The sequence below is a fragment of the Salmo salar genome, chromosome ssa01 (genome assembly GCF_905237065.1).
Source record: "Salmo salar chromosome ssa01, Ssal_v3.1, whole genome shotgun sequence".
Lineage (NCBI taxonomy): Eukaryota > Metazoa > Chordata > Actinopteri > Salmoniformes > Salmonidae > Salmo > Salmo salar.
The window spans coordinates 137,898,407-137,924,936 of record NC_059442.1 but is presented as its reverse complement, the minus strand read 5'-3'; the positions used below and the strand labels follow the sequence as shown (position 1 = coordinate 137,924,936).

At 44.1% G+C, this 26,530-nt stretch overlaps 1 protein-coding gene across 1 annotated transcript; it reads right to left on the bottom strand.

Annotated features, from left to right (window-relative positions):
* Positions 1–1,850: 1,850 nt before the first annotated feature.
* Positions 1,851–19,554, bottom strand: LOC106565430 (gelsolin). The gene is made up of 16 exons (XM_014132560.2): positions 19,363–19,554; positions 11,675–11,872; positions 11,057–11,211; positions 10,581–10,742; positions 10,176–10,325; positions 9,896–9,985; positions 9,615–9,747; positions 8,351–8,655; positions 7,663–7,796; positions 7,487–7,577; positions 4,213–4,383; positions 3,920–4,094; positions 3,698–3,825; positions 3,531–3,608; positions 3,141–3,201; positions 1,851–2,967 (listed from the first exon to the last, which is right to left on the bottom strand). The coding sequence occupies exons 2-16, from the start codon at positions 11,865–11,867 to the stop codon at positions 2,798–2,800; spliced, it is 2,196 nt and encodes a 731-aa protein (XP_013988035.1). The 5' UTR covers positions 11,868–11,872; positions 19,363–19,554; the 3' UTR covers positions 1,851–2,797.
* Positions 19,555–26,530: the final 6,976 nt, after the last annotated feature.

Genomic DNA, 26,530 nt, shown 5'->3' with positions numbered 1-26,530 from the left:
GGCTGGCTGGCTGGCTGGCTGGCTGGCTGGCTGGCTGGCTGGCTGGCTGGCTGGCTGGCTGGCTGGCTGGCTGGCTGGCTGGCTGGCTGGCTGGCTGGCTGGCTGGCTGGCTGGCTGGCTGGCTGGCTGGCTGTCTGGCTGGCTGGCTGGCTGTCTGTCTGTCTGTCTGTCTGTCTGTCTGTCTGTCTGTCTGTCTGTCTGTCTGTCTGTCTGTCTGTCTGTCTGTCTGTCTGTCTGTCTGTCTGTCTGTCTCGTCTGTCTGTCTGTCTGTCTGTCTGTCTGTCTGTCTGTCTGTCTGTTCGTCTGTCTGTCTGTCTGTCTGTCTGTCTGTCTGTCTGTCTGTCTGTCTGTCTGTCTGTCTGTCTGTCTGTCTGTCTGTCTGTCTGTCTGTCTGTTCTGTCTGTCTGTCTGTCTGTCTGTCTGTCTGTCTGTCTGTCTGTCTGTCTGTCTGTCTGTCTGTCTGTCTGTCTGTCTGTCTGTCTGTCTGTCTGTCTGTCTGTCTCGTCTGTCTGTCTGTCTGTCTGTCTGTCTGTCTGTCTGTCTGTCTGTCTGTCTCGTCTGTCTGTCTGTCTGTCTGTCTGTCTGTCTGTCTGTCTGTCTGTCTGTCTGTCTGTCTGTCTGTCTGTCTGTCTGTCTGTCTGTCTGTCTGTCTGTCTGTCTGTCTGTCTGTCTGTCTGTCTGTCTGTCTGTCTGTCTGTCTGTCTGTCTGTCTGTCTGTCTGTCTGTCTGTCTGTCTGTCTGTCTGTCTGTCTGTCTGTCTGTCTGTCTCCCTCCATGGGAAGCAACCTCTTTACTATGGCCATTTAAAAAGCTCAAAGCCTTAAATCATTGCCATGGAGTCGATGTACTCATCTCATACAGTTTCTATGCATACCTGGATGGAAATTGGTAGTGCATTTTAGTCTGTTTTAATAGCAGTATTTATCATCAAGACTACACGCTCTTCAGATGCTGTTACAGTACCTATACAGTATACATTACTTTACTGTATAAAACATGGTATGTGTTATACACTGAGTATACCAAACATTAGGAACACCTTCCTAATATTGAATTGCACCCCCTCAAAACAGACTCAGTTTGCAGGGGCATGGACTCTACAAGGTGTTGAAAGCATTCCACAGGGATGCTGGCCCATGTTGACTCCAATGCTTCCCACAGTTGTGTCAAGTTGACTGGATGTCCTTTGGGTGGTGGATCATTCTTGATACACACAGGAAACTGTTGAGTGTGAAAAACCCAGCAGCGTTGCAGTTGTTGACACAAACCAGTACACCTGACACCTACTACCATACCCCGTTCAAAGGCACTTAAATTTTTTTGTCTTGCCCATTCACCCTCTGAATGACACACATACACAATCCATGTCTCAATTGTCTCAAGGCTTAAAAATCCTTCTTTAACCTGTCTCCTCCCCTTCATCTACACTGATTGAAGTGGATTTAACAAGTGACATCAATAAGGGATCATAGCATTCACCTGGTCAGTCTGTCATGAAAAGAGCAGGTGTTCTTAATGTTTTGTATTGTCAGTGTATTCTGGTGTATAGTGTTACAGTATGTGTGAAGGAGGACATTGTTACATGTTACTAAACCGCTCTGTTGTAACCTATTTTTCTCATATTGAAATGATTTCTTATCATGTTTATATTTTCATATCATTATCATGCAAACTTGCTGTTGAACAGTTTCTATAAAGGTCAATGTTAATTATGATGAATTGTATTGACATACATTTGAAACTGCACTTCAAAACAAACGTTTCTCTTACACTGTTGTCCTTCAAAGCCATATTGTTATTTTCACTATGATTCAGCCTTTAAATAAAAATGATATACACTTTAAATGATATATGATGGTGACATGAGGTTTTATTGAAACAATAGTAAGGCCTGGGGAAAACCATTGAACTTGACTGCTGTTACGTTAATTGTGTGATCCTTATACTCCTGACTGGCTGACACCAAACAAATACAATGTTCCCATGTTGGTAGAGACTGCATTCACGGTAAACGACCTTTTAAATTGTTATTGCGCAATCTGTAGCTATACGGATTGATAACTAGTGAGGTTATGTCTGGCAGTGTGATTTCCTCAAAGCTTTGGCTCCCTGCCTCTGTTAGTTCAGATGATTGTAATATGCTGGGTTTCTTTATGGTGAGATACTGAATAGAAACAGCCTAATGTTGCTGACATCGTATAAAACATGTATAAAATATCTCATACATAAAATATATTTAAATCTTCATGCAGATTGTAGCAGGTGCAAAGCCTTCTCTAAGCCTGTGGTTCCATTAAAACCCTTATTATTGGTCACTTGCATGCTTATTTGCATACGTATAAAAGCAAATAAAGTCTCCAGTTTATTATCAGAAGACTGCATTGGGTCACTGCTCCTAAATATCCTTGGATGAATTTAGAAGCAGGGGTGGGCTGAAATAATGACATTATCACAATACGAAAACATTAAATGAGAAACATATGTTTTACATGTGGTGGGGGAGTAGAGCTAGTCTATTACAGTACCTTATTGACATTGTGCACCAGTGCTCTGTATCAGATATACAGGGTTATGAAAGCCTCTTCTACTCTAATCAAATCTAACCTAGAAGCTCAATATTCTTTGACACATTTCCTTTTTCAAAATGTCAAAATTCAACAAAAAGCATCCTCTCACTGGCAGTCAGAAGAAAGGAGGTTGGCAGGGCATAGAGGGTTCCCCATTAAGTCTCATGACTGGAGCTGCTCAGTGCGTGCGGTAAAGTCAGGCGGCAGGGTTAAGGGTTAAAGGTGAGGGTTCACAGCTCCAGCTCAGCCATGGCCCGCTCCAGGGGGTCGCTGGTCCAGTACTCATGGTCCCAGCCCAGGAACCAGCCGGTGAACGTGGGTGGTTCGAACCCTTGCTTGATCTTCACGATGGGTGTCCTGAGGTCACGGTTGGCAGGGTCCGTCTCAATGTAACGCACAGCTAGGGGAGGAGGGGATTCAATCATAGTTCTATAGAGAGCAGTTTTCCCAGTGGGAAACTTCTCATTCAAATCATTTTAGTCAGGAGTAATGCACTCAAAAAGACAAGGTGGCATGAACATTCTCTATGTAAAACCGTCTACAAGATAATTCATAAATCATTTTATTACTTACCGGAGGCCATCGCCTCAGTCTTCTCCTCTTCATGGGCTTCATTCCCGATCCAGACAAACACCTAGAAGAGGAATTTCAACTTTCATTAGACTATGTACAGCAATTCATCTGTTATCCACTGTTACTGTGCAGGTGTAAGAACTTCATTTGTTCACTCTTGTTGCTGAGAATTTTCCTTTACCACAGGAAATGCAGATGAGCTTTGTGATTTACATAAATTCACTGACAACCCACACTAAGACAGGGTTATATTAAGAGTATTGCACTTTTTATGTAGTTTACTTTAGTCAACCTTATATTGCTGTTACGATATAGGTCAAATTAAGATCCTATATCTGCATACTTAATAACATTCACATATCAGAAAATACCACATGCTAATTTATCTACCTGATCCCATGTGTCCAGGATCATGACATCATCAGTGGCCAGATCTTCTTGGGTCATCTCCCCAGGCACCTCCTCAATCTAAGTGGAGAAGGCGACAAGGCATTAGAAGAACCAGGGTTAAAGGTGTTTAACCATGAATGGCTTATTGTAATAATAATGGGACTCACAATGAAGTTTCCAGTCTTGTTGGAGCAGGCAAAGAGCCTGGGAGGATGGGCGTCCATCTTGTCCTTGCTTCTGAGTCTGGAGGAGGTGCGGTACGCTGCCTTCCCTCCCAGAGCCTCCCAGAAATCACCTGCATAGACACACACAATAGTCAGTTGGTTACAACATGCCACAGCCAGCCACAGAGCAAAGGTCAGCCAATGTCATTGGCACAGTGTACATACCGGTCTCTCCGCCCTCAGGCAGTTCTGAGGAGGACACCCCCAGGATAACACAGAGCTGCTGGGTGCCATTTTTCTCAGTGTCACTGGCCCCCTGGCCCATCCACACGAAGGAGGCTCCAGGAGTCACCAGGAGGAAGGCATCGTTGGAGTTCAGGTTGGAGGACACAGCATCAACCTAGAGGTGGATAAGACATGGTGGGTAGAAAATGACCACGAGTGTCATGCCTGTAAATATATTGCAGTTTAGTAGCTGATTTCAGAAAAAAGAGAGGCCTTGTCCTCATGTCACTCACCTCCACAGCTCTTGTGCACCCTGCAGAGTTGGAGCGCACCTGGAAGAGGCGTGTTTCTGCGGGGGCGGACTGGCCCCCATCTCTGGACGTACCTCCCTTGTACACCACCATGGGTTTCCCCCCGAACAGGCTCATAAGGTGAGCTGGCTCCTTGCCCTGGGCCACCCTCACCTGGACCACACAGAGCAAACATACACTGAGTATACCAAACATTAAGAACACCTGCTCTTTCCATGACAGACTGACCAGGTGAAAGCTACGATCCCTTATTTATGTCACTTGTTAAATCCACTTCTATCATTGCAGATAAAGGGGAGGTGACAGGGCGGCAGGGTAGCCTAGTGGTTAGAGCGTTGGACTTGTAATCGAAAGGTTGCAAGATTGAATCCCCGAGCTGACAAGGTAAAAATCTGTTGTTCTGTCCCTGAACAACCCACTGTTCCTAGGCCATCATTGAAAATAAGAATTTGTTCTTAACTGACTTGCCTACTTAAATAAATAAAAAATAAGGAGTTTAATCATTGAGACATGGATTGTGTATGTGTGCCATTCAGAGGGTGAATGGGCAAGACAAAACATTTAAGTGCCGGTTTGTGTCAAGAACTCAACGCTGCTGGGTTTTTCACACAACAGTTTCCCGAGCCAACGTGACAACTGTGGGAAGCATTGGAGTCAACATGGGACAGTGTGGTGAAAAACAAAAAGAATCTTGGATCTTTGGAAGAATATAATTGTATTTAATTACATCTATTTGGAAATCTACGGACATACTTGCAACGTAGCCTTGCTTGTGTCTGCAAAGATTTCCCACAGGGTGGCAGCAGTGAGCTCTGAACAACAAGGCATGAAAACACTAAGCACCAAGTGTTCTACAGCGCTCCCCACCCTACTTTTCCAGCATGCTGTGTATCTGTCTGGCTGGCTGGCTCACAGCAGGAAGTCCCGTTTAGTGGATGCAGCAAGCTTGTCTCGCCATCCACCAGCACAAAGGGGCCTTCTCTCTCTCCTCCCCTTAAAGAGCAACTGCTCCTAAAAAGCAACTTCTTGATTAGAAAATTGCCAATGTGGCATCGATGAGTCAGAAAAATGTATTTTGTGTAAAAATTAACTACAAATTAACTTTTGATCCTAATGTCAGTCTCGTCCAAAACTGAGATTTGCGAGATGATAGGATAAATTGAACAGTATGTCATGGAATGACGAGTACCGTAACGGTTTTCAGTGGGTTGGATTTATTTGAATTGTTCCCACAGCTGGCAGCACCCAATCATCAATTCAGAGCGCAGTTGCATGCGACCCAAACGTAATACCCATGGTCAATTTGATTTGACATTCGATATCCCTATCGGGGCTAGTTAGGGACCATCAATAAATTACACAAGGTACATGGGACAATATTTTAAAAGGTCCATAGCTCCAAATTTCAATGACTTAAAAACCTAAAACCAACTAAAATCTTATACAAATATTAAAAGCATTTAATGAGACAACTAAAAGATGTGCAACATGAAAATGTTATCCCACTTACGTTGTGTAATTTATTGATAATTTATTGATATCCCAAGCGATGGGATATCCAAAGTCTGACTGTGTGCATTTCTCACTGTTTAGTCACTCGAGTGCGTTTGTTCTCCTCTTAACACCATTCCTGACATTTTGGGACCTGGGTGAGCCTGCACAAAGCCTTGTTCAGTTTTTTTGGTTTTCAAAATTGGAGACTACTAATTGGAGAAATAGAGATTAGGTGCTTATTGCACAGAGTTAATGAAGAAGTCTACCTCTGTACTGAAAACATGTGTGAGGCAATGTTGCAATCTTGGATGTTTAGTATGATGACTAATTTCCATGCACTGAGTTCCTCTAAATACTGTTTCTGTTGAATGACTATGAATCACACTGTTACAAATGTATGTATGATTATTTGTGTGTCAAATCAAATCAATTTGAATGTGTCACATGTGCCGAATTCAATAGGTGTAGACCTTACAGTGAAATGCTTACTTACAAGCCCTTAACCAACAATGCTTTAACACTTTCTTTTCTTAAAACTTCTTAAGTAAAAAATAGATAAATAAAAAATAGAAAATAAAAGTAACAAATAATTAAACAGCAGCAGTAAAATAACAATAGCGAGGCTATATACAGGGGGTACCAGTACAGAGTCAATGTGCGGGGGCACCGGATAGTTGATGTAATATGTACATGTACGTAGAGTTAAAGTGACTATGCATAGATAATAAACAGAGAGTAGCATCAGCGTAAAAGAGGGGTCTGGGTCGCCATCAGCTGTTAGACATCATGGACAGTTTGATGGAACATAAACAGGTTTGTGACTGACGTTTCCACCCTGGTGGGCTTCTCCACAAATGTAGGATCACTGTTAGTCATGCATTACAACAAATCAATTAAATTACTACGTAGTGCAGGTCCCAATTTTTCACACTGGCTTTAGACAGGAAGGTGAGACTGACAGGCACAGACAGACAGATACACAGAAAGAGATGGTTGCAGACATTCCCAGAGCATGGAACCTTATACAGAGCCAAGGCATGATCTAGCCAAATCATAATGAACTTCAGTATATAAGACAACCTACAACAGCGTTTCCCAAACTCGGTTTGGGGACCCCAAGGTGTGCATGTTTTGGTTGTTGCTCTAGCACTACACAGCAGATTCAAATAATCGAAGCTTGATGATGAGTTCCTTATTTGAATCAGCTGTGTAGTGCTAGGACAAAAAAACTAAATGTGCACCCCTTGGGGTCCCCAGGACGGAGTTTGGGTAAAGCTGACCTAGAATCACTGGTGGCCTCTATTTAACCTATGCAATGGTCCTTGCTTGAGTTGAGCACATCTCATAAGGACGAGCAAGACAGCTCTTTGTTCCTACAACAGGTCAGGCAATTGGCTCGTCTGGGAACAGTAACTGTGTCAGAGTGCCGAAGCATCAGAATCCGAGAGGATAAAGGGAACTCTGTAAACACATTGAGCCACATCAGTTAAATACACTGCTCTGTACTGAGTTATGCAGCCCTGAGAGGGGAGTACCAGGGTGGTAATAGGAGAACCTGAAACCTGGAGAGAGAAAGCAAATGAAGGACAGGAAACAATGAGAGGAGAGGGAGCGTGACACACGGGGTTACACGGGGTTACTGGTTCGAATATAGATGAGGCTAAGAGGAAACCATAAAGAAAAGGAATATGCGATGGGAAAAGAAAGCCACTTCTATACACACACACACCCACCCACCCACTCACAAACACACATTCATTACCTGCACTGGCCCACCACCAAGCTCATCGTCCAACTGGGCACCCAAGATGGCTGAAGCACCAATTTCGTCCTGGGAAGAGTCACTTCCTTGCCTAAGAGAGATTCTAGTTAGCAATGTATCTCTTCTGATGGTCTCTCTACTGTTTCATTTTACTTTTACTTTAGTGTCTCTCTTACCACATGTAGATGATGTGCCCTTGGCGTCCTCCATGGTGGTAGTTATAGAGGATGATGTAACTGTCTCCACCATAGAACTGTCCATGTGTGGAGGGGTCCACTTCCACCTTGTCTGATCCCTCAATACGCCAGATCTGTACATAAACATACGCATGATGTGACCCCTAGTGGTGGCAGGCTACCAAAACAGAGCTATGTATGTAAATACAAATTCATGCCCCTTTCATTTGGTTGCTATCTGTTCATCAGAGATTTCCTACTTTAATATCCTTCCTCTATCGGCTACATTGGGCAGAAACCCGAGCATACCTCCCTCACAGTCTACATAGATTAACTCACAGAATGCTTTTTACTGTATAATAGCCCTAATACATAACGTTGATAGTTACAGCAATACTGGGGTGGCAGGTAGCCTTGTGGTTAGAGTGTTGGGCCAGTAACCGAAAGGTTGCTAGATCGAATCCCCGAGCTGACAAGGTAAAAATCGGTTGTTCTGCCCCTGAATAAGGCAGTTAACCCACTGTTCCTAGGCCATCATTGTAAATAAGAATTTGTTCTTAACTGACTTGCCTAGTTAAATAAAGGTTAAATAAAAAAATTACAAATAAATCCTGATCCTGATAGTTACTCTGGGAAGGCTTGTCGTACAATGTGGGCACAGGCCCAGCCATTCATCTTGTCCACCCACCTGCTTCTCTCCGTTGCCGCCATCCACCATGCCGTGCTGGGCAGACATGGCGGGGGAGTCGTGGAGTGTGGCAGCATCAAATGGCACCTTCTCTAGCTTGGCGATGCTGTTGGAGACATAGGCCACACCCAGACCCTCCGTCTGGTCCTTGTCACGCCAGTTCTTGAAGAACTGTTTGAAGAGAGGCGTCTCTCCCATCTCCGGCAGGATCTGCACCTGGGTGTGTTTCGGGTAGCCCATCTTCTTGATGAACTCATCTGCTGCCTTCATGGCTGCCTTACGCTCCTCCAGGTTGGCTTCTTTACCTGAGTAAGAGTGTGTGGAAGAGGGGTGAGAAATACAAAAAGTGGTTTTAATGAATTCAACCACTTAGAAACTATAAAGACGGAGGACTTTATATAAATAACGGAGGACAATTATATTTTGAATTAAGAACAACACCTTTCAGTTGCATCCAGGGGCATAAATTGTGTACGGTAGGGTATGGCGGTCGCCATACCTTAGCTCAACACCAGAAATGTAAAATAGGCTACTAAAATCATTCCAATCCTGATTAAAAGGCAAATGTAGTTTAGTGGTATTAGAAGGCTGACTTTAGAACTACGCGGACACCTGGGAGTGGGAGGGAGGTTGTTTGTGTGGCTGGCAGGCTTTATGGGAGGCACTTCGATGCAGCTGCGGGGAACAGCAAGACTTTTTCTCAAAACAGTGCAGAGTTAAAGATGGCTGTAGTAGATGGCTTTGGCTAGGTAACTGCTGTTTGACTTCACATGAAACTAAACTAGTTTTAATCACGGTGCTGAGATCGTGCGTTGCAACGAATTATTGTATGACGTGTTTGTAGAATGTTAAGTCCCCTATTGACTGAGGTGATTGAAGCTACAGCAACAAGGTGATAATGGCTGGAAGTTGTTTTTGCTGTTCTCCAAATGGCATATTAGAGTTTTTAAATGGTGTAGAAATGCAGTAAATGAGCTTAAATTTTATACACATTCCTTTGAGGTTAAGCTGAGATAACACCCCTGGTTGCATCATATGCTCTCTGTGGAAGTTTATCATGTGACACTGTTCAAGACAATGTCTCATTCTCTAAATGGGTCTGTAATGCTATGTGTTACCAAATAGACATAACAGCAGCCATACCATGCCAACACAAGTCCAGCTACAGTGCCTTCATTGACTGGTTGAATTGGTGGAGTGTTGCAAACTGTGAAAAATCAGCTGATCATAAATGTGTCTTTGATATTGGGTGACCCCAGCTGACCTTTCCAGATGAAGATCTTGCCATCGGAGCCGTGATCAAGGATGAAGCAGTCGCTGGACTCCAATGCACTCTGGGAGAATGGGTTCTCTGCTGCCACCATGGACATGGCCATGTCTCCACTGGCATTTGACACCTGGGGGAGAGGAGGAGCGACAGAGGAAGAATTGTAGAGAGATCAGAGACGTGTATGTGAAAAGTCCTCAGGGTCTATATGAGATGTTCTCATTATGCAGCTAGACCAGTTGATCTTGGTTTCAGTAGATTGTTCCCTGTATTCCCACCTTGTACAGTTTGGCCATCTTCCTGTTTGAGGCATCTGCTTTGATGTCATCAGAAGATCCTTCAGGAAAGTCGGGTTTATCTCCCAGAACCTGAAGACGCACAGAGAAGATCCCTTTTAGATATACTTTTGAAAATTAAACAATGCTTTAACCACAGCTGGAGTTTATTCAAAAGTCCATTATGCACCATTAAACAACATAATAAACGTCAACCAATCACAGACAGAAAGAGTGATAGAGTAAGAAGACTCTCCTGTTCTTTAGTTGTTTCTGAACTCACCTCTATCATCTTGTCTCTCTCTGCTCCCTCGTCACACACGTACACGCGAGCTCGCCCACTGCGCTCGTTGTCACGGATACCCTTGGCAACCTGAGTGGCCTTCAGCTTCTCAAAGTTGTTGCTCTGGGAGCCACACCACTGGTAGATCTCCTGTGGGAGGGGGGATACACAACAAACAGGATACGTGATGTGGTCAGCATCGACCAGGAATTTGTTTGCAAGAATTGTATGTGTATTCGGACAATCTTTCTATTAAACGTTTCTCTTTTCTCTTAAACAAGACGTGAAACATACAATGTGCATGCTTCTCTGTTTATTTTATTGAAATGTGACGCCAATGTTTGATGACGCTATGTCGTATGAAATTAAAAGTACACCATCTCCCTCAGGCTGATGGTAACTCACGCTGCCCAGGTCCAGGATGAAGCAGTCTCCCTGGTTGAAGCTGTCCCAGCTGACAGGCACCTCTGTCGCCCTGACAACACGCCGACCTTTGACCTGTAGCACCCGCTGCATAACCACCTCGTTGGTAACAACATGTTTGAACCCAGATGCTACGCCTCCTTTCTAAAACAGTGACAAAAGATATGGCACGGTTAATATGGAGCCATTCACATTTCTAGGGCATATTTCCACCATTAGATTAGATTAACTTTATTATCACAACAAGGGGATAATACAAGGAGGGCATACTTTATACCTATTAAAAGGTTGATGTACTCCAAAACCATTTAGGTATAGTTTATACTTTATAGTTTATAACAATACCCCTGCCTGAGGTATGAATGCAATATTATGTGTGTCATGGCCTGGATTTGTAGCAATAATGCCAAAACTGTCAAAGAGAATTCTAATTGTCATCTCAAATAACATCTCCTCACCAAGTACTTCAGTCCAGCCTTGAAGTAACCCAGCAATACTTTGGACTCATGTCCCTGGACCTCACGGTACTGGACGGGTTTACCTCCCAAATGGTCATCCATCTGGACAGTGAAGATGGCTGCTGCTCCACTCTCATCCTGGGTGCAGAAGTCGCCTGGAGCAGAAAAACCACAGAGGTTAAACTCAACCTCTGAATTGCAATGTTTTGCTCTCTTGTCTCTGTCAATGGAGGCCCAACCCCCAATGGCTACTTAGTCTGCTAGATTCCACAGATGTCATGGATGACTATTTCCCTGAAGCAAAACTCAATGGACACATACCGGTACATCGAATGAACCAAGTTTGAGTATCACTCACTTAGTCCATTTCCCATAACATTCTGCTAGGGTTCTATCTAACAGGCTGCCTAGAAGCAGGGATGATCAACTAAATGAAATGGGCCTGACTCAGCATTCTGTCTGTGCACATCAATCATAGAGATAGAATTACAGTACATAACCACCACAAGTCAGTGACTTGAAAGAGGATGCCCATTCTAGTAAAAGTATTTCTATGACGTCAATCATATCCACCAGGGTTTGTAATGCAACCCATCCTGCTCCTGGTTCTGTCCTCACCCAGCCAGAAGTGCAGGTCATACTGCAGGTTCCCGGAGCGCTGCTTGATGGTGTTGAGGATGAGGTAGGCATCTCCCGTGTAGAAGCTTCCATAAAGATTCTCTGGCACAGCCACCAGGTCAAACTTCTCAATCCTCCACACCTGCAGGCCTGCCTGCTGGCCAGCCTTCTCAAACTCAGGATGGTACACCATGCTGCCTGCATGGAAAGATCACACACACATGCTTTGATAGAGGATATTGATAATATGGAACACTATTAATTCACCAATTTCCAAGTTATACTGAGACAGTAAGATAAGAACAAATATGACCTCAGGACCAAGATCTAGTGAAAGACAAGAAAAGTCTTGTCTCTACAATTTATGGACATAGTTTGCAGAAGGGAGCCACTCCCTTCACTGAGAGCTGTTGTCATGGATATAAAGATAACATTTAGAGTCGTGAGTTAATAATGTGTGATGTGGTGACTCATTGGTGCCCTGTGCTGTTGGGTGCTTCCTCCTCTCTCTGATCGGAAAGTGCTGTGACTCAGTTTGAGACGGGTAGCCCCAGCAGTGGTGCCACCACAGTATACAGTGAGGGAAAAAAGTATTTGATCCCCTGCTGATTTTGTACATTTGCCCACTGACAAAGAAATGATCAGTCTATAATTTTAATGGTAGGTTTATTTGAAGAGATTTTTAAGACTTGAGGAGCATATCCTGTAAATGTCTAACTTAATGCCTATCCTCTTTGCAGGTCACTATAGTGACCACACGAAAGCGTGTCAAAATGTTCAGTCAGTGGTCTAGATGCCATGTAATCATGCTTAAGTTGGTTCCTGCACTTAGACAGTAGCCCTGCCACACACTGTTTCCACAGCAACCAAACACATTAGGTGATGCCCACTGAAAGGGAAGTGTCATATTTGCTCAGCTTTCGAAAGCAGTAACTGATCAAGATAAGATTACAAGGCCTCGTTTCTTATCCGTTTTCAAACACACAACAACAACAACAGTTCAAATAAAATGAGAAGTTAGATTACTGTTACGCTAGGCCTACATCTCCATAGCATAACACACCCTGAATGAATTTTATCCACACTTAACATCCCAGACAGCGCAAACAGGCTGCTCTGTGCTCCTAAATGAGGCCATGTTCTAGAGAGTAAACAGTGTTTTCTGCACCGGGGCCCATCTGCGTGCCTCAGGACTCAAGTCTCCAACTAATATATTTCGGGAAAGACTGCAGTTTGTTGCTCCTTCTCAATTTCTATGACTAACCCTTAGCAGCAGAGCATGGAAAACATCCACACGTGACCTTGTTTGGGAGAGAATTCAGGCAACCCTAACCCCGAAGAATATGATGTTCCTTTTTCCTCTGTCTCTACTCTTTTGTAACCTATGACAAATTTCACAAGCAGCCATATACTTATTTTCCAGCTCTTTTCTTACATGAAGACATGGTAGTAAGTCTTAAAGCCATCATAATCATCGTAAAGTTCTGTATTGATGTATTATTGTAGTTCTCAAACACACGGGTATCTGTCCTGTTACAAATTTCACAGGGGGAACAATCTGCCACTAGAGAGAGCAAACAGAGAACAAACCTTGGGCTATAAACAACACACTGATTACTGTTTCAGTTGAATATACACTGCTCAAAAAAATAAAGGGAACACTTAAACAACACAATGTAACTCCAAGTCAATCACACTTCTGTGAAATCAAACTGTCCACTTAGGAAGCAACACTGATTGACAATACATTTCACATGCTGTTGTGCAAATGGAATAGACAACAGGTGGAAATTATAGGCAATTAGCAAGACAACCCCAATAAAGGAGTGGTTCTGCAGGTGGGGACCACAGACCACTTCTCAGTTCCTATGCTTCCTGGCTAATGTTTTGGTCACTTTTGAATGCTGGCGGTGCTTTCACTCTAGTGGTAGCATGAGACGGAGTCTACAACCCACACAAGTGGCTCAGGTAGTGCAGCTCATCCAGGATGGCACATCTATGGAGCTGTGGCAAGAAGGTTTGCTGTGTCTGTCAGCGTAGTGTCCAGAGCATGGAGGCGTTACCAGGAGACAGGCCAGTACATCAGGAGACATGGAGGAGGCCGTAGGAGGGCAACAACCCAGCAGCAGGACCGCTACCTCCGCCTTTGTGCAAGGAGGAGCAGGAGGAGCACTGCCAGAGCCCTGCAAAATGACCTCCAGCAGGCCACAAATGTGCATGTGTCTGCTCAAACGGTCAGAAACAGGCTCCATGAAGGTGGTATGAGGGCCCGACGTCCACAGGTGGGGGTTGTGCTTACAGCCCAACACCGTGCAGGACGTTTGGCATTTGCCAGAGAACACCAAGATTGGCAAATTCGCCACTGGCGCCCTGTGCTCTTCACAGATGAAAGCAGGTTCACACTGAGCACATGTGACAGAGTCTGGAGACGCCGTGGAGAACGTTCTGCTGCCTGCAACATCCTCCAGCATGACAGGTTTGGCGGTGGGTCAGTCATGGTGTGGGGTGGCATTTCTTTGGTGGGCCGCAGAGCCCTCCATGTGCTCGCCAGAGGTAACCTGACTGCCATTAGGTACCGAGATGAGATCCTCAGACCCCTTGTGAGACCATATGCTGGTGCTGTTGGTCCTGGGTTCCTCCTAATGCAAGACAATGCTAGACCTCATGTGGCTGGTGGGTGTCAGCAGTTCCTGCAAGAGGAAGGCATTGATGCTATGGACTGGCCCGCCCGTTCCCCAGACCTGAATCCAATTGAGCACATCTGGGACATCATGTCTCGCTCCATCCACCAACGCCACGTTGCAACACAGACTGTCCAGGAGTTGGCGGATGCTTTAGTCCAGGTCTGGGAGGAGATCCCTCAGGAGACCATCTGCCACCTCATCAGGAGCATGCCCAGGCATTGTAGGGAGGTCATACAGGTACGTGGAGGCCACACACACTTCTGAGCCTCATTTTGACTTGTTTTAAGGACATTACATCAAAGTTGGATCATCCTGTAGTGTGGTTTTCCACTTTAATTTTGAGTGTGACTCCAAATACAGACCTCCATGGGGTGATAAATTGGATTTCCATTGATTATTTTTGTGTGATTTTGTTGTCAGCACATTCAACTATGTAAAGAAAAAAGTATTTAATAAGATTATTTCTTTCATTCAGATCTAGGATGTGTTGTTTAAGTGTTCCCTTTATTTTTTTGAGCAGTATATAATAATTTGATAAACACCAGATCATGAAGTCAGATTTACAGCTAACAGGGATCTAAGGAACATGGGACTAAACACCTCCCTCTGCAACTGGATCCTGGACTTCCTGACGGGCCGCCCCCAGGTGGTAAGGGTAGGTAACAACACATCAGCCACGCTGGTCCTCAACACTTGGGCCGCTCAGGGTGCATGCTCAGTCCCCTCCTGTACTCCCTGTTCACTCATGACTGCACGGCCAGGCACAACTCCAACACCATCATTAAGTTTGCCGATGACACAACAGTGGTAGGTCTGATCATCGATAACGACGAGACAGCCTATAGCGAGGAGGTCAGAGACCTCACTGTGTGGTGCCAGGACCAGACAAAGGAGATGATTGTGGACTACAGGAAAAGGAGGGCCGAGCACGCTCCCATTCTCATCGATGGGGCTGCAGTGGAGCAGATTGAGACCTTCAAGTTCCTTGGTGTCCACATCACCAACAAACTAACATGGTCCAAGCACACCATGACAGTTGTGAAGCGGGCACGACAAAACCTATTCCCCCTCAGGAGACTGAAAAGATTTGGCATGGGTCCTCAGATCCTCAAAAAGTTCTACAGCTGCACCATCGAGAGCATACTGACTGGTTGCATCACTGCCTGGTATGGCAACTGCTCGGCCTCCGACACAAGGCACTACAGAGGGTAGTGCGTACGGCACAGTACATCACTGGGGCCAAGTTTCCTGCCATCCAGGACCTCTATACTAGGCGGTGTCAGTGGAAGGCCCTAAAAATTGTCAAAGACTCCAGCCACCCTAGTCATAGACTGTTCTCTCTGCTACCGCACAGCAAGCGGAACCGGAGTGCCAAGTCTAGGTCAAAGAGATTTCTAAACAGCTTCTACCCCCAAGCCATAAGACACCTGAACATCTAATCAAATGGCTACCCAGACTATTTGCATTGCCCCCCCCCCCCTTTACACTGCTGCTACTCTGTTATTATCGATGCATAGTCACTTTAATAACTCTACCTACATGTACATATTACCTCAATTACCTCGGCCCCGCACATTGACTCTGTACCGGTACTCCCTGTATATATCCTCGCTATTGTTATTTTACAGCTGCTCTTTAATTATTTGTTACTTTTATTTCTTATTCTTATTTTTTTAGGTAAAAAAATATATAATAATAATAATGAACTGCATTGTTTGTTAGGGCTTGTAAGTAAGCATTTCACTGTAAGGTTGTATTCGGCGCATGTGACAAATAAAATTTGATTTGAACTACTGTATATTGACAGGTCAGCTTTTACCTGAAACTCCGTCCAACACCATGAACATTGACATGTCTCCAGATAGAGAGAACCATAGAAATAAATGATGAATGAATAGAAGGTGCTTGAAACCTCTAACCCTGGCAATTCGACTGGTAAACTCATCATGGGTACCTTCGCAATGGCTGCTTGGTATTGTGAGGTAATTTCCATGGTAACGTAGAATGTTCATTCAAATGATGCTAACTGGATGTGGCTCATGCAATGGAATGCATTTTTTGTAATGTAATTTGAGTTGATTCAACAAATCAAAGCATAGATTGCTGGGTACACTTCCTGCTTTTGCTTCCTGCTTTGCTCCTATGGGTACACTTGCAATAACCGTCAATCCACCCATTACGCCATCATTGACTTGAATGGGGACAACCGTTCTATTCATTCTTATTTCTATGGAGAGAACTACACCTGCAGCTCACTATGTTTCCATGCCTTGATCAATTTGAATTAAATGAAATCCCATGATCAAGGGAAATGTACTCTCAGTAGTTAATTTGAAACTTTTTGCAGTATGAAGTATGATGTTACATGACCAAATACCTGGAACTGTGATCTCTACTCTGACAGAGAGGACTGTTCGGTCTGTCACGTCTCATCAGAGAAAGCAGCTAATTAAGTTGCATTGCATATATGATTAATTTCTGTATATGACATGAATACATGCTTTCATCAAAATATATTGCAGCAACCTGACAAGTGACACTGCTGCAACTTTACTTAGATACAAGCAACAGTATCTTCCCCTGTAATTACGTGTCTGCTTCTGTGCTAGGAGAGGGGATGTCATTTGTTTACTGTAAATCATGTCCCTGGACCTCACAGTGTTGACTAGCAATGCTATACTAGCAGAAATGACTATATACTATATGCCTATGTTATGTGTCACTGTCAACACAAACTATACTCTAACTCAGTCACTTCTCTGATGATAATCTGCTCTGTGTTCTGGTCAGTGACTCAGAGGGGGTAGTTTGGTAGACTCCATACTCCACAGGAGGGAGAATAAATAGAACAGATCACCTGACTGCTGGTCCCAGTCTCATTGGCACATGAGGATAACAGAGCTGCCCCATGCAAATCCTCAAGACTTCCGCAAGTCATTACCTGTCCCTCTTCTCCACAACCACATAAAAGTTAGTCAGTCATTCCAGTATTCCCGCCCCCAGAGACTTGCTGCTGGCCTGTACGCTGCACCCCTCCCCCACCAACCAGCCCCTTTTTACTCCTCAGTATCAGATGAACTGGAAAAAGCTTGGAATGTGTTCTGGGTTAGCTGCTGCAAGGTCTTCACTGAGGCCCAGAGAAAGGAGGGATGCTGGATTTGAGAAACTGCATTGTACTGAGAGCTGTTGCTATAAACCAATTACGTTATAGATTACATGAAATACACGATCATAACTTTTTGGTTTTCCTGTTTCCTCGTTTTTTGCTCTCAGCAGTCTGATAGGGTTCAAGTGTTAAGTCTAGTACTCAAATCAATGCATTGATGACGATCTTCACGTCCATCCTAAGTTTCCTATAGTTCGGTTTGGAAGAGAGATTCCTCAGTACTAATTTAGGGGTGACTCATTTTCTCCACTCAGGCCTCTCCCTCAGCTGAGTGTGTATCATGTGCCTACCCTCAACTCTACAGGCCTTCCCAGATAGACATTCAGTTTGGCTCCTTTAACCCCTTCTTTCAGCAGTGTTTACACAGAGTATAACATCACCTGGAGAGGAAGAGAATCAGAGCCAGACTGACTTTATGGCAGTGTAAACACATAACTCCGGTTATAAGGCCGGACATTAAACTTGTGCGTGGGTGGGTACCGTTTCTAAAAGGGTTCAAAGTCAAGGACAAATAACGTCTTATTTACCTGGCTTCTCTTTCATTCTCTCTCGCATAAAAGTAATGACGCACATAACACGCGCACGCACACACACTTATATATGGTTATTGCTCCAGCTAAAACAGTGGATAAAGTGTGATAAAGTGAGGCACAGAGGGATTAGGTGTGCTATAATTTGTGGCATCAGACAGCTTTCCCTGGTCTGGGCCCTCTCATATCTGTGTAGGTAAGAATAAGACACTTCCCCTGCTGACTGAGCGCCAGGTTGCTCTGTCTCACACAAACGCATGCGCGCGCACACACACACAAACACACACACACACACACATATTTTTTACAGGCCAACACGCAACACTGTGACTTCCTCTTATATTGGTTATTCATCATGCAAGGCCAGTGTTTGGAGTTGTGAGTGTTTCTATGGTGACTAAGGATGTCTATTTATAGATATGAGAATGCCCAACTGTTGATGGGATATGCACAGTAGGCATAGACAAACAGGCAATCATGTGTGCCATTTGATTGACACATACTTGCACACCCTTTCAAACAATATACATTTAGCAGGAATATTTTCATATTGTAAAATTATCATTCATAATTTGACAGTCACTGTATATAGTGATGCATGCATTCAGAAGCATCTCTCTCTCTCTCTCTGTCGTGCAAGACCTATAAACGCTTATACAACTTTAACAAAGTTATTATGTTATTACAAAGTTGTAACAGTTTCATTAATTATAGTTTACAAAGGAGGGAATCATCAGAGTGTAAGATCTTCTTTCACATATTATAACGGTTTGTGCATCTAAATGTAATCTGACATCTTGATGTTGGAGTCTTTTCTTTGTTCTCTTTTTATTGGCAAATGTCAATGTTTTTTCCTATGGTTTCATCCACGTTTTTCACTGTCGGTCCACATGGCATCCTCAGATATAATAATTTGGCCTAGCTCAGTTTATTAAGTCATTGTCTCTGTTAACATTTTTGTCAATCATAATGATGGCTGTTTTACTCCAATTACGCACAAAAATCATCATTCACCAAATATCGGATGCATAAACAGAAAGGGAAAAAACACTCGAATCACCCACACTAAAAGTTTCAGCAAATAGTATCAAAGCAGCGAAACATCGCCAGTAGAATAGGACTGAATGCATATTTCGTTTATGTTTTAAATCGTAGCCTATGAGTATAGCCTAATGATCATCGAAATAATAACGGTCCGGTTCTGGTTAAATCAGCGCTGTCAGTGGAATCTATCTTGCTTCATTGATTTAATGCATCATTGTAACAGACACCAGAGTGGCGGTACACAAAGTCAAATTAATTGCTTACCCTATGCTGTGTGATTTAGACGTTTTCTAGGCCGCGGCGGGTGTTTTGGGGCTGCAGGAGAGGGTTTAATTCGCTTGGCAGGGTGTGTTGGTGCGTCTGGCTTGGGCGGAGCAACTCCCTAAATGACACTCGCGCTACAGGGGGATCAAGCTGGCATGTGGTGCCGCGTTCAAGTGCAAGTCGGAACTGCGGGTGTATAACCAGTTAGCAAGTCGGATATTTCAGAGTTCCGATTAGCACATGAACGCGGCATAACCCCTCCCTGTCTGACAACCACAGATGACAACGGAGCACGATAACCTATTACAGCCCACCACTTTTGTATGAATACCATACGGAGTACAACTGTGTCTTGCAAATTCTCTGTTTTTAATGGCTTGTTTGTTTGAAAGCACATAATAAAAATGTGCTCTCTTTCTCTCAATGTTATGCATTCAAACGTGGCCATAAAACACTGAAAAACGATTAACTAAATACCGGGAAACATTGCCCACGCTTGCGTTGCAGTTTATTTTGACAAAAGTTTGACACAGGGGCACAACTTTGGTTTTAGAAGTGGGGGGATATAATTATTATTCTTTTGTCTGATAAACACTCCAAACAGCCTACCCAACTGCTCCGAGACATCCGCATGGTCCCAAAGTAAACCGTTGCCACGTTTTCTATCACATTCTAATGATAAACCTGGGGAAGACAAAAATGCAATTTCAGAATGTGGGGGGGGGGTCCCCTTCCCAGTCCCCTGTGAAAGTTGCACCCCTGATAGACATATACAATATCCCGTTTTTGATTTAGCTACCTCTTTGCTTCTAGGGTGAGTCCTTATGAGGGCAAGTGAAGTCTGTCTGTTGGAAAGGCCATGGCACTATCTGCTGGTAAGGCTAAAGTATGGTTGGATGAATGTGATCCTCGTCATTTGAGGTGATTCTCTTGACTAGAGTGTGGATTTCATATGGCCTCTTTTCCAGAGGAACAACCTCCAATTAATAATTTTTTTAAATCATAAAATACAACTAATTGGATGTATGTCAACTCCCAGCGAGACCATCAAAGGCATTTCATTTTTACAATTATTGTCCAACAAGTGTTTATAGGCCTTGATTGTTTAATCATAGGACTGGGCTCAGCAGGAGCTGCCCTCCCGTAGGGGTGGGAGGGTCAAGAGACCTGAGAAGGCAGAACAGAGTGCTTGGATTAGGGTGTAGGGTTTGAGCATAGAATGAAGGTTGTGAGGGGCAGTTCCTCTTGCTGTTCCGTAGGCAGGTACCATGGTCTTGTAGTGGATGCGAGCTTCGACTGGAAGCCAGTGGAGTGTGCGGAGGAGTGGGGTGACTTGAGAGAACTTGGGAATGTTGAACACCAGGTAGGCTGCCGCATTCTGGATAAGTTGCAGGGGTTTGATGTCACAAGCAAGGAGCCCAGCCAACAGTGAGTTGCAGTAGTCCAGACGGGAGAGGACAAGTGCCTGGATTAAGACCTGCGCCGCTTCCCGTGTGAGGTAAATTCATACTCTACGGATGTTGTAGGGCATGAACCTGCAGGAGCGAGTCACTGCATTGATGTTTTCAAGTACATAACTATAGAGAACATACAAAACATTCTATGGTAATAAAAAATGTACGTTTACACACAAAGACGAAGGGGCTGTACTTTCCAGTCATGTCCAGCTGAGGTTCTGGCTGCCTTTTAGGTCGAAATGTTGGTGGAAGTGGCTCCACATGATCCTCTAGCACAGTGTACCAACGGTCCTCTACCTCGGTGGTTGCAACTGGTGAACTGGCCCTCCTCCGCTTGTGGGCTGGCCTCTTCACACCTCTAGATGGCCGGGCGGGGGTGGGTGTGGAGCCTGGAGGAACCAGTTCCTACGTTTGAAGGAGTGGGGATGGAGGGCTTGAATATGGTCTCTTTGGAGTTGGCTCCCAGAGGTAATCTCTACCACTATTGAGGATTTTTTTAAATTAAGTTGGAAAGTTGTGTGGCATGGAGCACTGTCCTGCTGGAAAACCAATCCTCAGAGTTGGGGAACATTGTCAGAGCAGAAGGAAGCAAGTTTTCTTCCAGGACAACCTTGTACGTGACTTGATTCATGCGTCATTCACAAAGACAAATCTGCCCGATTCCAGCCTTGCTAAAGCACCCCCAGATCATAACAGATCCTCCACCAAATTTCACAGTAGGTGCGAGACACTGTGGCTCGTTGGCCTCTCCAGGTCTCGCACCCACTGTGACATTTGTTTTTTCTTTATTTTTACTATTTTCTACGTTGTAGAATAATAGTGTAGACATGAAAACTATGAAATAACATATATGGAATCATGTACTAACCAAACATTTGCTGTAATGAGAGCTTTGCACACTCTTGGCGTTCGCCTGGAATGATTTTCCAACAGTCTTGAAAGAGTTCCCACATATGCTGAGCACTTGTTGGCTGCTTTTCCTTAACTCTGCAGTCCAACTCATCCCAAACCATCTCAATTGGGTTGAGGTCGGGTGATTGTGGAGGCCAAGTCATCTGATGCAGCACTCCATCACCCTCCATCTTGGTCAAATAGCCCTTACACAGCCTGGAGGTGTGTTGGGTTATTGTCCTGTTGAAAAACAAATGATAGACCCACTAAGCACAAACCAGATGGGGTAGCATATCGTTGCAGAATGCTGTGGTAGCCATGCTGGTTAAGAGTGCCTTGAATTGTAAATCAATCACAGAGTCACCAGTAAAGCCCCCCATACCATCACACCTCCTCCTCCATGCTTCACGTTGGGAACCACACATGCAGAGATCATACTCTGCGTTTCACAAAGACACAGTGATTGGAACCAAAAATCTCAAATTTGGAATCATCGGACCAAAGGACAGATTTCCACCGGTCTAATGTCCATTGCTCGTGTTTCTTGGCCCAAGCAAGTCTCTTCTTATTATTGGTGTCCTTTAGTATTGGTTTCTTTGCAGAAATTCAACCATGAAGGACTGATTCACGCAGTCTCCTCTGAACAGTTGATGTTGAGATATGTCTGTTACTTGAACTGTGAAACATTTATTTGGGATGTAATTTCTGAGGCTGGTAACTCTAATGAACTTATCCTCTGCAGCAGAGGTAACTCTGGGTCTTCCTTTCCTGTGGCGGTCCTCATGAGAGCCAGTTTCATCATAGCGCTTGATGGACTTTACGAGTGCACTTGAAGAAACTTTAAAAGTTCATTAAATTTTCCAGATTGACTGACCTTCGTATCTTAAAGTAATGATGGACTGTCGTTCCTTTTCAGTCTTCAACATAGAAATGCTACCAATTTTTTTTATTGAAACTTGTTGCTAATGATGGAGTCACTCATGATTCACCAAACAATATTTTGAAAGAGGAAGTAAAGTACTTTAAGAATATGTTTTCGTTTCAGTCTCCTCCATCTCCACTAACCAAAGCTAATTGTATGTTTTTCCCCCCTACTAATAATGCAAAATTAACATCAGTACAGAAAGACTCATGTGAAGGCCAAATTACAGAGGAGGGTTTTCTTGATGCAATTAAAGCCTTTAAGTCTGGGAAAACTCCCGGGCTGGATTGCATACCAGTGAAAGTATACCAAACCTTTTTAGATATACTCAGAGGACCATTATTAGCATGTTTTAACCACTCCTATATAAATGGTACATTATCGGACACACAACAAGAAGGCCTAATTTCATTATTACTGAAACAGGATCCAAGTGGTATATATAAAGATCCAGTCCATTTCAAAATTGGAGGCCTCTTACACTCCAGTGTTGTGATACAACAATTCTAGCTAAATGCTTGGCACATAGAATTAAAAAGGTTTTGTCAGATATTATTAATCCTAATCAAACAGATTTTGTACATGGTCCATACATTGGAAATAATATAAGACAAGTACTGGAAACAATAGAATACTATGAAATATCGGGGAAACCAGGCCTTGTTTTCATAGCTGACTTTGAAAAGGCTTTTGATAAAGTACGACTGGAGTTTATATATAAATGCCTGGAATATTTAAATTTTGGAGAATCTCTTATAAAATGGGTTAAAGTTATGTATAGTAACCCTAGGTGTAAAATAGTAAATAACGGCTACATCTCAGAAAGTTTTAAACTGTCAAGAGGAGTGAAACAAGGTTCTCCACTATCGGCATATCTATGTATTATTGCCAACGAAATGTTAGCTGTTAAAATTAGATCCAACAATAATATTAAGGGATTAGAAATCCATGGCTTAAAAACAAAGGTGTCATTGTATGTTGATGATTCATGTTTTCTTTTAAAACCACAATTAGAATCCCTCCACAGCCTCATAGAGGATCTAGATACTTTTTCTAACCTCTCTGGATTAAATCCAAATTATGATAAGTATTGCATGAGTATTGCATAAGTCACTGCATGTTAACATTAGAAGCCTCCTCCCTAAGTTTGTTTTATTCACTGCTTTAGCACACTCTGCCAACCCGGATGTCCTAGCCGTGTCCAAATCCTGGCTCAGGAAGACTACCAAAAATTCTGAAATTTCCATCCCTAACTATAACATTTTCCGACAAGATAAAACTGCCAAAGGGGACGGAGTTGCAATCTACTGCAGAGAAAGCCTGCAGAGTTCTGTCTTACTATCCAGGTCTGTACCCAAACAATTCGAGCTTCTACTTTTAAAAATCCACCTTTCCAGAAACAAGTCTCTCACTGTTGCCGCTTGCTGTAGGCCACCCTCTGCCCCCAGCTGTGCCCTGGACACCATATGTGAATTGATTGCCCCCCATCTATCTTCAGAGCTTGTGCTGCTAGGTGACCTAAACTGGGACATGCTTATTAACACCCCGGCCATCCTACAATCTAAGCTTGTTATCCTCAATCGCACACAAATTATCAATGAACCCACCAGGTACCCACCCAAAATCTGTAAACACGGGCACCCTCATAGATATCATCTTAACCAACCTGCCCTCCAAATACACCTCTGCTGTCTCTGAGGCAGAGATCTCAGTGATCACTGCCTCATTGCCTGCATTCGTAATGGGTCCGCGGTCAAATGTCCACCCCTCATCACTGTCAAACGCTCCCTAAAACACTTCAGCGAGCAGGCCTTTCTAATCGACCTGGCCCGGATATCCTGGAAGGATACTGACCTCATCCCGTCAGTAGAGGATGCCTGGTCTTTCTTTAAAAGTGCCTTCCTCACCATCTTAAATAAGCATGCCCCTTTCAAAAAATGTAGAACCAGGAACAGATATAGCCCTATGCTTCCCTCCAGACCTGACTGCCCTTGACCAGCACAAAAACATCCTGTGGTGTTCTGAATTAGCATCGAATAGCCCCCGTGATATGCAACTTTTCAGGGAAGTTAGGAACCAATATACACAGGCAGTTAGGAAAGCTAAGGCTAGCTTTTTCAAGCAGGAATTTGCATCCTGTAGCACAAACTCAAAAAAGTTCTGGGACACTGTAAAGTCCATGGAGAATAAAAGCACCTCCTCCCAGCTGCCCACTGCACTGAGGCTAGGAAACACTGTCACCACCACGGCTGGCCATGCTTTCCACCTGGCTACCCCTACCCCGGTCAACAGCCGTGCACTCCCCACAGCAACTCGCCCAAGCCTCCCCGATTTCTCCTTCACCCAAATCCAGATAGCTGATGTTCTGAAAGAGCTGCAAAATCTGGACCCCTACAAATCAGCCGGGCTAGACAATCTGGACCCCCTCTTTTTAAAATTATCTGCCGAAATTGTTGCAACCCCTATCACTAGCCTGTTCAACCTCTCTTTCGTATCGTCTGAGATTCCCAAAGATTGGAAAGCTGCAGCGGTCATCCCTCTCTTCAAAGGGGGAGACACTCTAGACCCAAACTGCTACAGACCTATATCTATCCTGCCCTGCCTTTCTAAGGTCTTTGAATGCCAAGTTAACAAACAGATTACCGACCATTTTGAATCCCACCGTACCTACTCCGCTATGCAATCTGGTTTCAGAGCTGGTTATGGGTTATGGGTGCACCTCAGCCACGCTCAAGATCCATTACTGTGCAGCCGTATTCATCGACCTGGCCAAGGCTTTCGAGTCTGTCAATCACAACATTCTTATTGGCAGACTCAACAGCCTTGGTTTCTCAAATGATTGCCTCGCCTGGTTTACCAACTACTTCTCTGATAGAGTTCAGTGTGTCAAATCGGAGGGCCTGTTGTCCGGACCTCTGGCAGTCTCTATGGGGGTGCCACAGGGTTCAATTCTCGGGCCAACTCTTCTCTGTATACATCAATGATGTTGCTCTTGCTGCTGGTGATTCTCTGATCCACCTCTACGCAGACGACACCATTCTGTATACTTCTGGCCCTTTGTTGGACACTGTGTTAACTAACCTCCAGACGAGCTTCAATGCCATACAACTCTCCATCCGTGGCCTCCAACTGCTCTTAAATGCAAGTAAAACTAAATGAATGCTCTTCAACCGATCACTGCCCGCACCTGCCCGCCCGTCCAGCATCACTACTCTGGACGGCTCAGACTTAGAATATGTGGATAACTACAAATTCCTAGGTGTCTGGTTAGACTGTAAACTCTCCTTCCAGACTCACATTAAGCATCTCCAATCCAAAATTAAATCTAGAATCGGCTTCCTATTTCACAACAAAGCATCCTTCACACATGCTGCGAAACATACCCTCGTAGAACTGACCATCCTACTAATCCTCGAGTTTGGCGATGTCATTTATAAAATAGCCTCCAACACCCTATTCAACAAATTGGATGCAGTCTATCACAGTGCCATCCGTTTTGTCACCAAAGCCCCATATACTACCCACCACTGCGACCTGTACGCTCTCGTTGGCTGGCCGTTGCTTCACTCTCGTCTCCAAACCCACTTGCTCCAGGTCATCTACAAGTCTCTGCTAGGTAAAACCCCGCCTTATCTCAGCTCACTGGTCACCATAGCAGCACCCACTCGTAGCATGCGCTCCAGCAGGTATGTCTCACCGGTCACCCTCAAAGCCAATTTATCCTTTGGCCGCCTTTCCTTCCAGTTCTCTGCTGCCAATGACTGGAACGAACTGCAAAAATGTCTGAAGCTGGAGACTCATATCTCCCTCACTAGCTTTAAGCACCAGCTGTCAGAGCAGCTCACAGATCACTGCACCTGTACATAGCCAATCTGTAAACAGCCCATCCAACTACCTC

Coding starts and splice junctions, on each gene's coding strand:
- LOC106565430 (XM_014132560.2), bottom strand. CDS start 11,867: ATGGTGTACCATCCTGAGTTTGAGAAGGCTGGCCAGCAGGCAGGCCTG. Junction 11,212..11,674: donor TGACCTGCACTTCTGGCTGG/GTGAGGACAGAA, acceptor TTTCTGCTCCAG/GCGACTTCTGCACCCAGGAT. Junction 8,656..9,614: donor CAAGATCTTCATCTGGAAAG/GTCAGCTGGGGT, acceptor ACTCTTACTCAG/GTAAAGAAGCCAACCTGGAG.